This window comes from Buceros rhinoceros, unplaced genomic scaffold, assembly GCF_000710305.1.
Source record: "Buceros rhinoceros silvestris isolate BGI_N320 unplaced genomic scaffold, ASM71030v1 scaffold1701, whole genome shotgun sequence".
NCBI classification, from domain to species: domain Eukaryota; kingdom Metazoa; phylum Chordata; class Aves; order Bucerotiformes; family Bucerotidae; genus Buceros; species Buceros rhinoceros.
In genome coordinates this window covers 5,099-24,444 of record NW_010392315.1, presented here as the reverse complement: position 1 = coordinate 24,444, position 19,346 = coordinate 5,099, and the positions used below count along the sequence as shown (strand labels likewise).

General features: G+C 39.3%; 1 protein-coding gene across 1 annotated transcript in view; it reads left to right on the top strand.

Annotated features, from left to right (window-relative positions):
* LOC104500709 (proprotein convertase subtilisin/kexin type 5-like) overlaps nt 1-17,158 on the top strand; it is a 138,905-nt gene extending 121,747 nt beyond the window's left edge. The window contains exons 10-12 of the mRNA XM_010144404.1: nt 49-152; nt 15,719-15,836; nt 16,915-17,158. Coding sequence (XP_010142706.1) covers nt 49-152; nt 15,719-15,836; nt 16,915-17,158 — 466 coding nt within the window. The remainder of the gene's footprint in view (nt 1-48; nt 153-15,718; nt 15,837-16,914) is intronic.
* Nucleotides 17,159-19,346: the final 2,188 nt, after the last annotated feature.

The following is a 19,346-nucleotide window of genomic DNA, read 5'->3' as shown; positions in this document are numbered from 1 at the left end:
TGGTGAAATATGTCTGATCTGTGACTTTGTCTTTCCTTTTTTTCATAGTCCATTTCTGACCTGGAGAGACATACAACATATTATTGTCAGGACTTCAAGAGCAGGACATCTGAATGCTAACGACTGGAAAACCAATGCAGCTGGGTATAAGGGTGAGAGCTTCTCTTCTTCTTTGCTGTCAGACATCACATCTTATTTGGTATTTTTGAAGAAGAAATAATCTCAGGTAGTTTGTCTGACCCTATGTTGTGCATAGTTTTGAGACCTTTCATGCTCAAACTGAAGGGAAAACCTTCTTTTATAAGGAAAACCTCTTAGAATGGCTAAACCCAGAAATGGCCATTGCAAAATGCCTTGGGCAGATCTTCTTAGTCCCTTTCAGTCCTATTTCATGCAATGCTGGCAGAAAACTAAGGAAAAGTAAGAAAACTGATGGATTTTAATTTTTCCTTGCATAGTTAGTATTCTGATAGTCTAGAGTTGAAAGTGCATATTTCTGGATTCAGACCATTTTCTCATTCATTATTGTTAACAATTTTGATTAAAACTGACTAAACAGTATTTTCAAATTTCTGTTTTATATGAATCACCCTACATTATTTATATTTAAGATTTCTGACAGATTTAGGATAAAAATAAATCTTGTGCTAGGATCACAACTTCCAATGGGACAGAAAACACACTATTCCATTGGCTGTCATGTATGTTTCTAAAGTTTTGTACAGTCTTGTAATTGTGTATTAAAGCTACATCCTTTTAAGTGTTTTTCTCTTTTGAATGCAAGCAGAGATAAACATTTTTGCCATTAAATAAGTTCTATATTTTCAGAATGGGTTAAAACTGGACCTTGAGTCCATACAACATTCTATTTCAACACTGGATGGCTTCTCATTCCCACACGCTACATTCGTACTGTTTTCAGTTTGGATTGCATTTAAAAAAAAAAACAGAGTGACTTATTTCTGGGGTTTTTTTCATGAGAAGTCCACCCAAGATAGCAATACTTCTTTTAAGATGAGAATTGAACTGTTTTGTGCTAGGATCTCCTGAGAGAAGAATGTAATATGTAAGAACCATCAAATCTTTACCCTGGTTTCACCTTGAAACTGAAGCCTAACTTTAATCTGTTTCAGATCAAGGCACTGCTACTATAGAACATCTTTAATATACCATTCTGACCTATGACATTTCTTCTGCAATGGAATATAAACCAAAAGAAAAAAAAATTACATTCTTTTAATCCAAACCATACTCTAAGTACAGAGGATAGATTGGGAGATTCGTATTTGACTCAAGCCACCTCATCACGCCAAGGTTCTGACATTCAAGAGCCTGCTTTTGTCCCATTCACAAGCACATGTCCACACACAAAACATTTAAAAAGTGAGAAATAGATACCACCTTAATTGCGATAACATTACGGTATTTGTTATTGCAAAACTCTTCCCGGGATTTAAAAAGTTTTGGCAGGAGATTGTGACTGTATGATCATTTTGCTGGAGCTATCTGAAGTTCAAACAATGCTTTTCAAGTAGCATAAAGTAGAGCGCTTTTTCTTCCCTAGCTCAATTCCAAAATTCTGTATTTTTATGGTTTTCCACTTGTTGCCCAAGAAAGGCAAACACCTTGTGAATCATTCCACAACAGCTGTCACTTGTTATCAAAAGAGAGGTCACACTCACACACCAGCAATAGCAACATTGACGGCATGATTTGCCTTGTTACACCACTGGAGCCTGCTTATTCTGAATCCTTGAAGCCACATATTTCTGTTTCCATTGTAGCAAGTAAATAGTGAGTAAAATGGCCATAAAAAGGTTTCCCCACCATTTCTGCAAAGTCGCAAACATTGATAAGCTCAACTGTGGGACTGGGATTCAGGAAATACAACTTGAGCTGGCAGAGCTCTGCTGTAGGCTCCATGGTGGAATTGAAAAAGAGGAAGGCAAAATAAGTGCCTCGACATCTGTGGAGCTCAGGAATCAACATTACCCCAAATAAAAGCACTAGTTTAAACTAAATTATTTTGGCAACTTAGGCTGAGCAAATGGTTCCAATAAAAATGCAGCTCTCTTTAAACCTCTGTTGTTTTTGGAAGAAAGAGAAGCAAAAGATTTAGATTAAATCACAACATACAAACCTGAATTCAAAAGCGGGGTTGCACACTGCTGCTGGCAAGACTGAAACAGGTTTTTTTGCCATTGCACGTGGCAATATGTAGTATAATATTACAGTATTATCCTTAACTGTTGCCAAGAGTAACAATTAAAGTATGGTTTTTCATAAATGAATTACTCTGATCAGATTGAGTTCCTCAAGAAATTGTATCATAATTTTGTTGATGGGAAGATCTATATTTCTTCTACAGTATGTTCTTAGCAAGAGAAGGAGTAAAAGTTTTTTCATTTCTTTTAATTAACTAAAGCAAGTCAGAAGAAACAGTCTGCCTTTCTATGCGTACTGGGGAACAAAGAAGAAAATGAGCAGAAAGAGAGAGACAGGCTTGCTCCTTTAGAAATGAGAACTGAAAGGGTGAAAACAACAAGAACTTGGAAGAACAACTTACTCAACAAAGGGTCAGCAAGAGCTGGTACTTGAAAGTGGGTCAGCATTGCTTTTGCAAGGGGCTGTTTTGTAGGGCTGCATGGCAACCCTATTCCTCACGATAGTCCCTGGCAGCATTTTGCCATTTCAGAACATACAAAAGGAGCTCATTGATGACATTAGTAGATCTCCTTTTTTTTTTTTTTCTGACTTACATTCATAAAAAGAAATATTAATTCATGAAAAACATTTGTGCCAGCTGGTGATTTGCTAAAGCAATGCCCGTTATTTGTTTAATTTTCTGGCAAGTAAACAGAATCCAATAATACATATCAATAGATTTAATTCAGGAATGGGCTGGGATTTTTTTATTCGTGCTTTTTTTATTATTTTGTTGTCAGCCAGCATGTATCTTTCCTCAGGAACTTATTACCTGGTAGTCTCAAACGGAAAGACTTGAATACTCGTTTTGGGATATTCTCTAGTTAGTCAGTTGTACATATAATTTGACACTAGATAAAGAGACAAGGTATGTTCAATTTCCCTTCAAAATCAGAGGATTTTTATATAATTAAAGCAGTTAACTAATTATATGGAAAAATGCTAGAGAGCATCTGTTTATGTGAAAATATTAAAAATGTTGATCTGATTTTGCTGTGGTAGATCGGTATGCAAAGGCTTTTTGTTCTGTCAGTCGCTTGGTCAACAACACAACATGCAACTGCATTCCTAAAAAGGAAAGGCTGTGTTAAGGCCAACATGCATTTAGGTTGAAAGATAGAGAATGAAAAGCTGCAGTTTTAAGAACAATGATCAAATCATATGAACAATTCTTTATTGTAAGCGATGCTCCAAATACTGTCCCTGGGGAAACATCTGCAGTGAAAGAATATTATTTATTTTCAGGGAGCTTTTTAGAGAACTTCCTTCACTCTTCCTGGCTTTAAAGTGTAGATAATAACACTTCAATACAATGAAATAAAATGCTACTGAAAGATAAAAGGAAATAAAAACTCTAGCCATTTTCTTTTTTTTTCTTTTTTTTTTTTCTTTTTTTTTTTTCCAATTCCAGGCCATTCCTAGGCCCAGCAGAAGTATTCTTGCTATGGTCATCTCATTTGCCAGGGAGTAACAGACTAGCAGACTTATGTCACATGTCTTTAGGTTAGCCAATGTATCTGCTGCTTTCACTGGAAAGTGTCTGCTGGAAAGAATTAGTCACTTAATGTTTTACAGCCTTTTAATATAATTGCTTAATTACAGTATTTAATAAAACTGGTGATTATTCTGGTTGTGAGCAGAGCATTACCATTCTGGGAGTGAGAAAGAGACGAGCCTATCTGTGCTCCTTGATAGGAAATTAGCCAGATTTAAATTGCTGTTGGGTGACCAGTAACCAGGCATAAATTCAGAGACCAGCAGTAAAATCTTCACAACAATGTGTACATTTCAGAGAAGACAAATAAACTATTCATAAACACCCTGCTGGATATTTTCAATAACTTTAATATTATATTTTTAAATCATTGTTAGAAGCTGGCATACGATTCTGAGAAACAGCAGCCACTTGTGAACAGTTATGTCAATGAATCAAAGCTCCCAAAGACCTTCCAGTCTTACAGACCCTAGATGATATTTTCACATGCCTTTAGCAGCCAGTGTGTACTCCTACCCTCCCCTAATGTCCACACATGGTGTATGGAGCAAGTGAAACACAGGCTTTGAGTCTGGCCCTTATAATATCCCTGTTTTAGGATGTTGGCAATCTGACATCAAATACATGAAGTGCATTGGTCTTTGTAGGAGTGAAGAAGACTGTATGCTATGGAAGCTAGACTAATGATTTTTTGTGCTTGAAAGATTAACCTTATATTTTCAAGCAGACAACTTAGAATGCTGTTTTAAGTTTCTTGCTCAACCTCTTGATGAACATGGGCAAATGCAAATTATCTCACATGGTGGGTTTCTCTCACTGTCCCAGGGGTGTGTTGGTTTGAGGCAGTATTTCCTCACCAGAATACCTCTAGCACTGTGTCCTATGGCTTCATTGCCAAGCTGTTACACAAAGCTGTTTCTGCAGCTCTACACCACCCAGCTCTACACCACACTGATGATAACGTCATCAAAAAAGTCTGACACCTAGAGTCCTATTTACCAGACATTAAGCTACATGATTTGAATGTTGTGGGAATTATATTTATCAAGAAACAAGCATATAACATACCATTTCCAGAAATGAGCCACAAAAACCAGAACTTTACTAAGTAAATCTTACAAAGTACTTTTTTTTCATGTAGGCAGCAATGAAGTTGTAATAAGTCCTAAGGCAATCAAAAGAGACTTCAGGACCTTGGGGACAACAGGTTAAGGGATCAGGAGCACAAGTGGTGTTCTCTTCTATCCATCTAGTTGCAAGGAATAAAGAGGGAAGAAACACGAAAACTCAGCAGATCAATGACTGGCTCCAATGATTCATGTCAACAGCAAAATTTGGGGGATTTTGATCATGGGTCAGTTTACACGACACCAGGCCTGCTGGTGACAGGGTACACCTGTCTCAAAGGGGGAAGAGGATCCTTGCTCAGGAGTTGGTGGAGCTCATTGAAAGAGCTTTAAACTAGGTTCGAAGGGGGAAAGGGATAAAACCAGGCTCGCTGAAGATAAGGCTGGGTGTGTGGCATACCAGTGTATGATATGTGTATGGACTGTGTGCTAGTGAGGCCCTTCAGCCTGCTGCACCATGTCCTGAGTACACGGGGGCACATTTGAAATATCCGTGTACCAATACATGCAACACCTTAGCCATCTCAGTGGAGGCAGGAGATGGAAATCCATGCGTCAGCAAAGACAAAAGAGTGTTGATGTTAGAAACCACAGAAGCACCTGAGAACAGTCACGTAGGACCTAGGGATTCTCCCAAAAATGCATGGTAGGATCAATAGCCCAACTGAAGTGTATCTACACCAATATATGCAGCATGGACAACAAACACGAGGAGCTGGAAGCCATGTGCAGTTGCAAAACTGATAGTTGCAACCATGGAAACATGGTGGAATGGCTCACACAACTGGACTGCTGCAGTTGGTGGTTATAAACTCTTCACAGGGGACAGGCAAGGAAGGCAAGGCAGTGGTGTATGTGGGCCAAGGCCAATGGTATGAGGTTCAACAAGGCCAAGTACCACGTCCTGCAGTTGAGTCACAACAACCTCATGCAATGCTACAGTCTTGGGGAAGAGTGACTGGAAAAGGACCTAGGGGTGTTGGTCAATGGCAGGCTGAATATGAGCCAGCAGTGTGCCCAGGTGGCCAAGAAGGCCAATGACATCCTGGCATGTATCAGCAATAGTGCGGCCAGCAGGAGAAGTGATTGTCCCCCTCTACTCAGCACTGTTGAGGCCACACCTTGAGTACTGTGTCCAGTTTTGGGCCCCTGACTTCAAGAAGGACATTGAGGTGCTGGAGCATGTCCAGAGAAGGGCAACAAAGCTGGTGAAGAGTCTGGAGAGCAAGTCTTATAAGGAAGAGCTGAGGGAACTGGAGTTGTTTAGCCTGGAGAAGAGGAGGCTCAGCTAAGACCTTATCACCCTTTACAAATACCTGAAAAGGGGTCATAGCAACATGGCGGTCAGTCTCTTCTCCCAAAAAGAAGCACCAGGATGAGACAAAACAGCCTCAAGTTGTGCCAGGGGAGATTTAGGTTGGATATTGGGAAAACTTTTTTTGCAGAAAGGGTGGTAAAGCATTGGAACAGGCTGCTGAGGGAAGTGCTGGAGTTACCATCCGTGGAGGTATTCAAGAAGATGTATAAATGCAGTGCTGAGGGACATGGTTTAGTGGTGGACTAAAGACTAAGAAAATACGTTGAATTGTGCAGCCTAGATCATGGTTATTGGATACTTTTTTTCCCCCATTGCATACTGAGATATGCACAATGTTGCTTCTAATTGAAAGACACGTAGTGTCAGAAATGTATCTATAATAGTTCCAGAGATGGAGATGTACAAAGGAGGAGAGAGAAACTCTCAGAGAAGCCAGGGAAGTGTCATTACTTCTCCCAGCTTTATTATCAAAGCTTCTCTTTACTCATCAGCTCTGCAGCACTCTCTTTTCTGCTGGCTATGAAAGGCAAGGAATGGAGCTGTGAAGGTTAAACAGAGTCTAAGCAGAATCTTCAGGCCTGTGCTGGAATACATGAAGAAAAGTAGATTTACATTTTGTGTAACAATTGATTACATATTGGGGTCATATACTGTGAGTCAAGCTTACATGTGTTTTAAAATGTAAATTAAATGGCTCTAAAGTACCAGTAACAGCAGGCAAAAGGCAAAATTAGACTTTAATTTTCTGTTATAAGAGCAGCCGTCTGTCACCAAACCATGATCAGCGTAGCAGGGAAAGAATTTTAAAAGTTAGTGCCTCTGCTCTACAACTGACAGACTTCATGTCCATCTCTCCTAGATAAAAAGCTATGCACAATTACTATGCTCTGCAGCTCCCAGTATTCCAAACATTGCCAAGTGGACTAGCAGCACTAACAGGATGCACGCCATGGGAATGATAACCTTTGACATTATTTTAACAAGCCCGACTCAGACTTTTAGCAAAACCCTGCGAAGGTCTGGGGAGCGGGGAGGAAGGGGAGGGATAGAAGTCTTCTCCTCTGAACTCATAACCTAAGAGTCTGCCACTTAATGTGAAAAGCAGAATTCCATTTTGCAGTATTGAGAGAACAGGATCAACAAATTTAAAACTAAATGATAAGCTGAAACAATTCTCCAAAGAAGAATGCTCTAATTATAGGCAATGAAGACTGCATTTTCAAAGAAAAGTCCTTAAAAGTTACACGCATTTGGATGACCTCTTCATGTACTAAGTGTACTTATCAAAGCAGTACACTTGTAAGCATGTTCTAGGCAAATGTGTAGCCATACTTCTGTACATCCATGGCAATGGTGGACATGGCATGGGGTACCTCTCACTTTCCAAGAGCTTGCTTTTGAGAACACCAGAGCCCTTCATTGCTGTGAATTGCTATAGTGCATTTTAGCAATTATCAGAGTATGTCCACAGTAGTGGAACTAGGATTCAGGCCAGTTATTAAGATCACACAATCTGCTATACAGGATTTTAAGCACTTAGAGCATCCTGTCAGGATGTAGTAGTAATAGAGAAAGATAAGGGCCTGCACAGGGCAACTCAGATCTGTTAGATGCCTGAAGTTGTTTATAACTGTATTGTTTTTTTCCTCCAGAAGAATCAAATATTAGGGAGTCACTTTAAAGTCAGAGGATGCAGAAATTCATCCACAAGTTCTATTACCAGCATTACCAGTCCAGCTGTCTGTGTAGACTTGTCTTACTATTTAAATTCCTTTTGCTTCAGGTTACTGATCAGAATCTACTACATCGCTCTAAAGGAGTAGTGTGAAGTCCACTTATTTAATTAATAATTTCTCTGCTTTGGGGTGAGATTGGTATAGTTTTAGTTCTAAAAATCACCATCATTCTTATTAAGTGATTGGCAAAACACTTTGTTATGACTCTCTGCATATTTGTGTATACCCTTCCTCTGCTGAAATCACTGCAGCCCTATGCTCATTCAGGGGTTAGCCTGAGTGTAAATATCCCTCTGAGGCATTGACACTTCTGAACAAGCACAGCTGCTATGTGAGACAGAACCAGGATGTTCTGCATCATGTGTCTGATACACCTGACAGCACAGAAATTCTATCTTTGTGTCTACTGTTAACGATCTGTCAGCATTTCCACTTAGAGTGCCTTTGACTCATCTGTCATCTGTTCTGAGATGAAGCCTGGCATAGAGGCTCTCACCAAAAGATCTTTTATTGTTTGATATGGTGAAATGCATTTAGCTCCTTTTGAGTTATTGGGGAATCCTAAATGTACCTCCTGAGGGTAAATTTGCTCCTAATAGAGGAAATTAGTACATTTTCTTAAAAGATGTTCCATTGTATAGTTACAAAATGGCTTTTTTTGTTTAAAGAAAATTTGCAAGCTGCCATGTTTTTCGATGGATCTTTATGCTTTCTGTGAAAAAAAACCTTCCAATATAACAAGACTATCACTTGTTAAAAAATTATATCTTCCCTTACTGTAGGTGCGCCTTAGCCAACTTTATTTCAGCAAACTTTTTCTTCTTTTGAAACGTACGTAATCCTCAGATTTATTCCATTCACATAAGCTGGCTCATTTATTGTGAAACAAATTAGTGTCTTCAGTAAAGGCTTTATGATTTACAGCCAAATGCTGCTGCAGGGAAGCAGCAGCTTGTCTGTCTTAGCAATCACCAGCCAGCATTAGTCAAGTTTTCTCTTTCTATCACAACTGCACTCCTTCACAGGCAGAGAAGTAAACCAGTCTTCCTGGTCACTCTGCTGAGGTCTGCAGCAAGGCTTACTGGTATTTTCTCTGACTTTTGGGAAAATGTCCCCAACGCAGAACACAGCAGATACTATTTGCTCTGAGATCTGCATTAACCTGGTTTACTCGTACCTAAACAAGCCTTGAGAAGTAAATTGGGAACTGATTCAGGCATACTGCAGGCAAGGGAGAACTTGGCATGGCCATACTGGGTACACATGCACACTTACGACTGACTGTGTACCATGGAGTGGCTGAATCCCAAGATTAGTGACCTCTGCCCAGTAGCCGCTAATACTCATGAAAGTGTTAAGTATCTGCATGGTACTTGCTGTCACTACTAGTAGAGTCTGACCCTGATGCCCCAAAGGTGTGTTTTGCTCTCAGTCCTTTTTGTCAACTCATCGTGGCTTGGCTTCGCGAACGAAGATTTGGGAAGGGCTTTACCCACGCTTACTGCAAACGCGCTGATGGCTGAAAAGGCCAATGCGGGATAGGCAAGACCGGTTGCAAAAAGCACACCGGAAGGTCTCCTTGGGGGTGGTACAGTCGAGGCACACTGCCTCCGTAAGATTGTGTTCTACGGTGAACTTTTTTGTCAACTAATGTCTATACTTAATAACCATATGTGTTTTAAATTCCTAAAGTAGATAAATGCTGTCAGATGTGAATGCAAATGTGATCTTGGATTTATTTCTGTAATGTTTTAAGTTGATGTGGTTTGGGGCTATTTTTTAAGTGGCTGCAAAGTGTCATAGCAGATGTTGCAGTGTCAGAGTCACATACAGAAATTATTCGCAAATGTACACTGGCTACTGAAGCTTCTGCTATCTGTCCTGCTACTGTTTTTGGGTGATGTATGTTTTATTTTATAAATAAATATGAACTTTTTGGCAGACAGAAAAAATATAAAATCCAGAGGGCTGATCTTTTTTTTATCAAATCTATTATCAGGTAAATTCACGGTTAGTATATTATTGAATAAATTATTGTATTAATACAAAAATCAGAAATTGACATAAACACAAGTGGAAGTTTAATAAAAGCCTTTTTTTTAATTTATTTATTCTGTTAGAACCTTTTTGACCACAAAAATGGTCAGAGGCCTGGAAAAATTCTCCTGTGAGGAAAGGCTGAGAGAGCTGGAGTAGCCTGGAGGAAAGAATGTTCTAGGGAGACATTATTGCAGTCTTTCAATAAATAAAGGAGACTTGTAAGAAAGATGGAGACAGACTTTTTACCAAGGCTTGTAGTGACAAGATAAGGGGCAATGGTTTCAAACAGAAAGATGGTAGATTTAGATTGGACATAACTAAGAAAATTCTTATGATGCTGGTTTTGAGAAACTGCAACATGTTGCCCAGAAATGTTGTGGATGCCCCATCATTGGAAGGGTTCAAGGTGAGGTTGGACAGGGCTTTGAGCAACCTCATCTAGTAAGATGTCCCTGCCAAAGGCAAGGTGGTTGGACTAGACGAGCTTTAAAGGTCCCTTCCAACCCAACCATTCTGTGCTTCCATGGTTCTATGATACAGATGCCCTTCAGTTTCTCATTGCGCATCTTTGTAGCTGCTGCTTTTAAGACAAATCCATTGGGCAAATTTTTGTGCTTCAAATCCCTCTCTGCTGTAGTGGTAAAAGTAAGAACTCAATCTTCTACCACCCCTGCTGAGTCTTTAAAAAAACCTGGATTTAAGAGAATTCTGTGGGGAGGGAGGACTGAGTTTGCTATTTGCTTCGTCTTTAAGGAGAAAAAAACGAGGGGTTGGTTCTGTGTAAAATATGAAAATACAAATAATATGCTTGACCTAAAAAGCATGAGGGATTTGGTTTTACAAGCAAGAATGAAAAAGAATATTCTTGCACAGTCATATTATTGGCTTATAAAGCAGTTATGTGTTTCAGAAATCACATCCAGTTATCGCAGATTACCGGTCGTAGGTCAACATAAAATGGGAATATGGCTGAAACAAGATGAATTCTTATTCAAGATCAATATTCTCTTAGTTAGGACATAACAACACAAAATTAAAATAGTTTAAGGCATGTGGCATCATAATATTTCTCCATTTTAGTCTCTTAATTTTCTTTAGATAATTGTCTTTCCTGGTTGAAGCATTTTGATATGCTAAGCAAGCAACAGAAACTTAAAGTAATGTAGAATTAGAGGTTCGTATTTGCAAATAAAATGTCAAATGTAAAATAAATACTGGTGTAGGTCAGTTTGAAGTACGTCTAGGATGAAAGTAACTCCAGAATCTCACATCTTTTTATCTTACTAAGCAACATTTCAGAAAACCACAGTATAAAGGGCATTTTAGACTCCTATTTTATCAGTCACATTTTGGGTGAGACTGGATCAAGATCCTAAAGTAGCATAAATTAGCAAGTCATAATAATTCACATATCAAACAGCTGAATTTAGTTCAGGAAAGCTTCATATTTCTCTTTTGACAAACCAAAGTTTATTACCATTTCTCTCCATCTGATTTAATATTTGATACATGTATACAAGATATTTGTATTTCTAATGCTGCTTTCACAGAATAGAAAATTGAAGGCAAAAAATATAGTAGGGAGAATATATTCTGCAATGTTTGGGTTTTTTTTTTTTCAGATGAGTAAAATAGCAAGGGAAGCTTAGCATCTAAGCTGCAGACGAGACATCTTGATGACAGGCAATGCAACTGCAGCACAACGCACTGGTTTAGATGCACGGAGGCACTGGAAATGCTGTGTTTTCAGTGTCTGGGCCCAGTTCTCCTGCAGTCTGCATGATTCCGTATTATGATTTATCAACACCAGCCATTCATATTTCTCTTAGTCAAGTCAAGTGGATATACCTTTAGATTTGGAGGTAGCTTTACATACTCTGTATATAACTGAAAAAATTATTGAGTTTTCAGTAGCAGTTTCAGACAAAAACAAAGGGATTATGAAAAAGTTGAGGAAGTCTGTCTAGCAGCTGAGCAGGCCTTGATTTCATGGTGCTCTAATAGAGGAAGTGCTGCAGGGATAAATAAATGGACTTTAGCCCTGAGAAATATACTTTGCCTTAATGATGTGACGAGTAAAGAGATCAGCTAAAATTCAATATTTAGTTTGTGTTGCAGGAGGCACTTTTTTCTCTGAGACTTGTCCTGCATCTGTAAAGCTCTGTGTATGCCTGTGATTTTGCAGAAATAGGAATGGATCAGTTTGCTGCATGAGTAAAGAGAGTGTTCGAGAACAGTTCTGCCCACAGACACCTTGGTCACAAGATCACCATTTTAAACCCTTAAGCTCAACAACAGCATCAGTCTGCTCCTTAGTCGCCAGCTTGCATTGCACCGACCTCACATTCCTTTTCTGTACCTGAAAGGCAAATACCTTCTTACAAAAACAGCCCCTTACTCCCTCTGTCATGCTCAATGATTGCTAGCAGCAAGCGAGACAAGTAGCAACTCAGAGCAGAGATAATGTAGAACACTTAAGAGGGTATATGCATGTTGTACTTGCAATCAGCTTATCTCATTCTGCAGCCATCAGTACGTTTCAAATATTTTGTTTCTATCTATCTGGGTCACCAGAAGTGATCTCAGTACTAATTGCATGCAAATCAGTGGCAGTTCCAGATGTTTCTCAGAAGACATTTATGGCCCCATGCGGACCATTGAGGTAATTTTTAACCTCTGGGAGAGGCACTCTGACATAGAGTTCACAGCAGTACTACCATATACATAGATGAAGGAGTACAATTTGAAGGCAGTAGGGAAAAAAAAAACCCCTGTTTTCTTCTCTAAGCCACATGGGATAACTACTTTTGATAATTCTGTGATTCTTTCCTAAACTACTGTTATTTAGACTTTGAAAATTATGGACTTCTGCTGGTACCTGCAGCTACTAACCAATCAACAGGATCAAGGGTTTCAAAGTGCAAATGTTGCAGGCAGCCAAGTATCAGCTGCCTGGAAACATCCCTCGTGGAAGGAATTAAGAGCACCCCTGACAGTCAGCAAATTTTTATTTCAATGGGAAGGCCTTTCAAGGAAATATTGTACTTCTGTTTCAGCTGTGGAAAAAAAAAAAAGCCAGCAGGTGCAGAACTTCTCACTCCCACCACTGCTCTCATGCAATAAAGTTTAAGCCTTGAATCATGGACAGTTAACACAACACATAACCTTGGGTGGTAATTTTTCTTCCTGGATGAAAAATTCTAAGTAATTTTTTGGGTAGAAAAGATGGAAAGATCAGTCTCTAGATTTTAGGGCAAAAATATTCTACGGTGAGGTGTCTTAAAAGCCACAAGTTTCCATCAGAAGGTCACTACCTGGTGATGGAAATGTTAGGTGCTCTTCTGTTTTTATCTGTGCGTGAGAAGAGAAGAGTTGAGGGGAAGTTTGGCTCTTCTTTGAGCTCAATAGTCAGGCTGAACACAGAGCATCTTACAGGTAGGTTTTCTGAGTGCTAACCCCATGCAAGTTGCTACCCCTAAGGAATTAAAAATGCATCTTTCATGGGTTAGCTCAAAATATTTTTCCATTCACGAAAATTTAATCCCTCACTGTTTAAATGTAGTGCTTTACAGAGTAACTTGTGTACAGTGTACAGTTACAGATCATGTGAGTTAACACTCTTTTTCCTCCCACTGCTCTTCAGAGCAAACAGAATGATTATTAATTAAAATTGTAAGTATCGTCAGAGCAATGCATGCAGTGTAAGGACAGACAAATGACTTCACAGATAAATATGCTGTCATCAGCAGATGCAGTCTTTGCAAGATGACAGCTATGACTAAGAAGATTTCCATTACAGGAACACTCTTCACAGTACAAAGAGCTTCTCCATCTAAGGTCTTCTTGTCCTTTTTCTGGCTGCCTCCACGGACATGTATAAATAGGATGTCTCTTTTCTTCTCTTTTTGTGGAACACATTAAGGAGAATTCAGAAGTCTGAAGGAGAGCTGAATTTAATTATATTCATATTTTTTCAGTCATTGTGTTTCATTTCTGGAAATGGTATCTGCCTCATTTCGCAGAAGAGCTGTGTTTAGTTCTCTCCAAATGAACATTTCCATGCTATGTGCACTTCAGTTTGGGGCTGAGGAGAAAGAAGATGGGAAGACAACCATTTCACTATACAGTCATTACGCCTTTCAGTATTTTGCATTGAGGAAACCTCGTCACTTGGCAGTTTCAGACAGTATTAGATACTGCCATATTTGGAAGATGGAATCCTTAAGCATTGATTATTCTTACGCTTTGAACTGTTATTGGTTTGACAAGGTTGGGGTTTGGTTTTTGGTTTTTTTTTTTTTTTGGATGAAGTCTTTTAAATGCTGGTTTGGCAATGAATAGAGGCTGCTTTCACAAACCCTCTGCAAACTTCAGTTGGAAAGACTTACACCATGCCTTGTTGCATTACTGATTAAAATAGCACTTATGTTTTTCTGAGGGTTTTCTGGTAGTACTGTCTGTGGTGGCAAGCAAAAGATTTATTATTTGTGATCTAAACTCCTCCTTTTAGAAGCTTTTTTCTTTCTCCTCCTCCTGTCAGAACTTTACCAAGAGCACTGATTTTCAAAATAAAACAACATGGCTAGCAGCTTTTCTAATTCATCAAAATCCATTTGCAAGCCTCTGTTTTGATTGGAACAGCAACCAAAAACACACAGCTGATTCAGTAAGTGAAATTTTTAGCCATTGTGAACTGCTGGAACACATGAAATAGTTATATCAAGTACTCCTAAAAAAGTGGAAGATACAGATTGGCACTTCTGTTGCAAATACTGTACCTTTTCTAGGTCTTGAGCATTTGAAAGTCCAATTTTTTGAATCCTAAGAAAGAGAATGCTTTAAAGCCTTCTGCACAAGTACAAGGCACTCAGGCATTCAAGTTAAATTACTAGGCACCGTGTTTCTTGCAAGAGGACTACTGCAGGCTCTCCATGGCGTGGAAAGCAGATCGGGGTGAAGATGAAACATCCAGGAATGACTGTTAAAAGTGCTAATGTCCAGGCATGGATGCTTACTACCACTGTGTGTACAATGCATGCAGAGGATGACAGCAGTGTTAACAGCTCTCTCCAGCACTAACTTCCTCTGCAGATCCACAAAGTAGGTAGAGGAAGGAAATTTTCTAAGTCAGACTCTGTATGAGAACCAGATTATCTTTAGGGCCCTGGATTTCACATACCATTGCTTTCACCCTTACCGTGCAGACAGTTTTAGGGAGATGTTGGATCTAGCTAGCTGGCGGACTAGTGGCAACTGTACTGCACACAAGGATGGAAGAGCATCCACATGCTTCTTACACTCAGGAAAGTTAAGAGCGTACAGCAAAAGACAGACTGTTCCTTTTTAAATTTATTGTCTCAGTTACCTTCAATATTTACATACATGCATGTGTTTGGTAACAGAAATAACCCTCCTCTAGTTCTTTGGACCTTTTAACATTATGTCGTATAAAAGGACTGAGCTGAATAAAGGCACATGGACAAAGGGCAGTCAATCAGAGGCAATTGTACTCCCTGGCATTCTGTAGTTTTGATCCACAGTTCTTGTGAGACAGTGTTTTTCTTGATGGTTATTTGCTGCTTCTGTAATAAAGCAATGAACAGATTCAGTGAAAGAATTAGATGAATTAGAAGAATTAGAATTATTGTTTCTGGCAAAGAGATTTTTGAGCCTTGTGCAAAAGCAAGGAAGAAGTAGAAAAGAAGCAGCTCCTGTTACGATGTGACTCTCTGGAATTAGTCTATGATGAAAAGCAAAGTTATGCTATAATTGCAACCATTCTGTTTGTCTCTTGCAGTGAGCCACCTGTATGGATTTGGACTGATGGATGCTGAAGCAATGGTGATAGAAGCAGAAAAGTGGACAACAGTTCCTCCACAGCATGTGTGTGTGGAGAACACAGATCGGCAAATCAAGTAATACCTCCTGCCAAAACTCTTGCTGGCATAAACTTATGGAAAGAAATTGGGTATAATTTACCCCTCCCTTGCATTGTGTATAATGTGCCATTTTGAAAGCTATACTGATGATCTCTGTGACCTTCAGGGATGTCAAGTCATGTGTCTGTAAGCATTGTCCCCTGTAGTGCTTGGAAAAACGCCTGGGTTTAAAAAATGCCCCAGAAGCTGAAGGTGTAAAACAAGGCAGGCTAAATAAATTATTGATTCTACTGTAGATGAAGCACTGAAGGAGCAGCATTGTGGACTGCACTGCAGTCACCTCTGTCAGATGAGTACAGACTTAAATGCAGAATCTAACAAGAAAATACTCTTTTCATTAAAATACTGCGTGACATTGTCTCTCTCAAACAGTCTCAGGAGAGCCTCTCGCTCAGAGGCTAAGACTAAACTGCTTTCTGCTTGCTAGGATAGGCTCTCTAATAGAACCAAACTTAAGGGCAAAATTCTGCATGTGCAGTCTGTGGATAGAGATACATCAGTCATAAGGGACACTTCCGAAGCATAAAGAAAATTGTTTGATAAAGAAGCTTGACAGGGTTGATCCATAACTGGTATAGCCTAAAGAATGTCACGTCAATTTAAAACAGCTGAGTCAGATGCCGTTCGGTACCGTTAACATTCAGTACTTTCTATTACGTAAGCAAGGACTATGGCTATGCCAGGCATTTCCTGAGGCTTAACAACCAGCTGTGATCCCATGACAATCCCAACAATTCTTAGCTGGCCACTAATCCACAAAAATGCTCTGTCCCAAAGGCTTACTCCTATTACAGGTTTTTCACTGTCCTCTTTTAGCGTAAGTACATGCTTAACAGAAAGCCAAGTAGTTGCCATTATCTGCAGTAAAATAACTACCCTGAGGCAATGTTTCAGCTAGGAAGCAAGTGTTAAAACTAATGGTTATAGGCTGCTGACTTTTCACAAACACTTGTTCAACACTGTCATTCACTCCTAAGCAAAAAAAAAAAGTGGTTGTCTTATTTTACAGAACAAGAAAGAAATGCTGATGTTGTTTTATATGCTTATATTATAGGACAATACGACCTGACAGCATTGTCCGTTCAATTTACAAAGCCACTGGCTGTTCAGATAATCCTAACCACCATGTGATCTACTTGGAGCATGTCGTTGTGCGCATCACTATTACTCATCCTCGACGTGGAGACTTGGCAATTTACCTAACCTCTCCTTCAGGAACTAGGTCACAGCTCTTGGCCAACAGGTATAGTATGACAATGCAACTTCACAGTTCAGTCAGTGTGCGGAATCTGCACTGAGATTCCTGCATCAGCAAGGAGCACTCAAGCCACTGTAGTAGGTTCACTAGCAGACACAGACTAAATACTTTCTCTAAGAGAGATGGGGAGACTGCCTTATTATCCGCAATCCTTCAGCCAGATTTGCTGATATAGTGACTATCTAGCCCTGGAGACATGTGATTTCCTGTCCCTTAGTGGTAAAAGGACTTACCTTTCCTCTTGAAAAGAATGATCTGTTTTGAAGACAGGTGGGCCTCAAATGGACTTGGTTCTGATTGAATTGTGACTCCATATTTTCATTAAAGACTAGGTTACTTTAAAAGAAAAGGTGTACTGAAAATACTCTTTAAGCCGCAGACATTAACACATCAAATGAAGAGAAAGTTGTCCTGGAATTCTGCAGCCCTCTAGAATATCTCCTGCATTTCCTTACAGGTATTGTCAGTGCCTTGCTGATAAAGCATATGGGCGCATCTATGTATCTCCCTGCTACATTGAACAAAGAATTTGTCCTCTGCTAACCAGTGCAGAGGCAGACTCCTGCCCTGTAAGGGGTTATGAAACAGGTCTTTGTTTTTCTGTTTTAAGACATCCTTATTTAGTTTTCAGTTCCATTTGCATGCAGCAGTTCTTCCATGCTTCAAAATGGAGAAAAAAAAAAAAGAAATGACAAGACCTCCATCTAGATATCCAAACAAAACAATCTCGTGTAAACCCAGTGGCCTTAACACAGCTAACTTTTGGCTCTAGGCTTTCATGTCTTGCAGCTGACTCACAGCAAGTGGGAGATAAAGACATTCCAGTATTCACAGTTCAACTCTGGTGACGACTGGTATGTGGAATAGGTACAAAGTTTAATTCAATCAGCCTCTTTGTAACCCCTGCACCTTAGAAAGTAATTATTTTCTGTACCTGTGGTAGAAAGGGAGAATGCAAATACATGTATTAAAATAAGGTGATGCGCAGCTGTTTCTTTTCCTGTACTATCAGAAGGCTAGCCTGAAAACAAAGAAACCTAAAAGGCCTTTTAATGTTTTGCCGCTTTCCAAAGAAACAAATAATTCATGACAGAGCGAATACTCACAGAGTCACACCACAAATTCACTTCCCATCAAGCCTCAAAGATATGCTGACTTCTCAGTCATACGTGGCTGAAACAAACAACTCTGGGCTACTAATATGAAGGAAAAAAAGGTATTTTGCAAACTCTAGGTCTGAAATACCTAAAGTCTTCACAAGCCCCATTTTTGGGTAAAATGATGAATATGGTATTTTTCAAAAAGGTATTTCAAAGCTTGTTTTATTTTGTCTTGTTGGAAGAAGTCCTACAGCTTAGTGGTCTTGCAGTAAGTAGTATACTGAGTATTGTCAAATATATATGTTTTAACAACATGTGATAAAATTAAACTCAGAGTAGGAGTGTTGTTATTCACCAATATGAGAATTCAGTTCTAAGGCATTTGATTTTTAAAGTATTATTGACAAGAGCATCAGAATAAATGCATCAAGTACAAGTAGTGAGCAGGGATGCACTGACAGCGAACAGTCTAGGGATTTTTCTATAGGCAAAAGTCCCAGAGTCCGTTCTACACTGCTGCTACCTGACTGAGATGCTTTTCTCAGACACAGAAGACCTTTTAATGCACATATGCATGATTAATAGCAGCAATACCAGCTGTTTTTACTGAACCCAGGGAAAACCTCATTGCTTTACCATTACTCATCTGTATTTAATTTGAAACAGTTTGCTGGTAAAATGTCTTAAAGTGCAGAAGGTATATTTTAGACATGTGCTCTTCTCCACCAATTCTGGAAGAAGAGTCATTGTGTAGTTTCTGGTGCAATGGTGAGTAGGTCCCTCAAGGCAATATCTGGCCTTTTCTCTGCATACTTTATATTTAACGTTAGCATCCCTTAGAATGACTTCAGTAAGAAAACTTGTTAGTCAGAGACGATGTGGATTTCTTTGCAGGCATTTGGTGGATTACACTGTCACTGGCTTGAGCCTCATGTGCATTCTTCAAAAACGGCATTACAGAGAACATCTGCTTTGTTGTTTGGAAAGTGCTAAACATGATTGCATTGGATGTACTGCAGCAGAGGAAAATACAGGCTTGGAAAGTGCTGGCTGGTGTTAGGATGAGGCTACGGTTAAGCCCAAAGGGGAACAGCATCCCCCTTTTAAAAACAATTGGCCATTGGATTT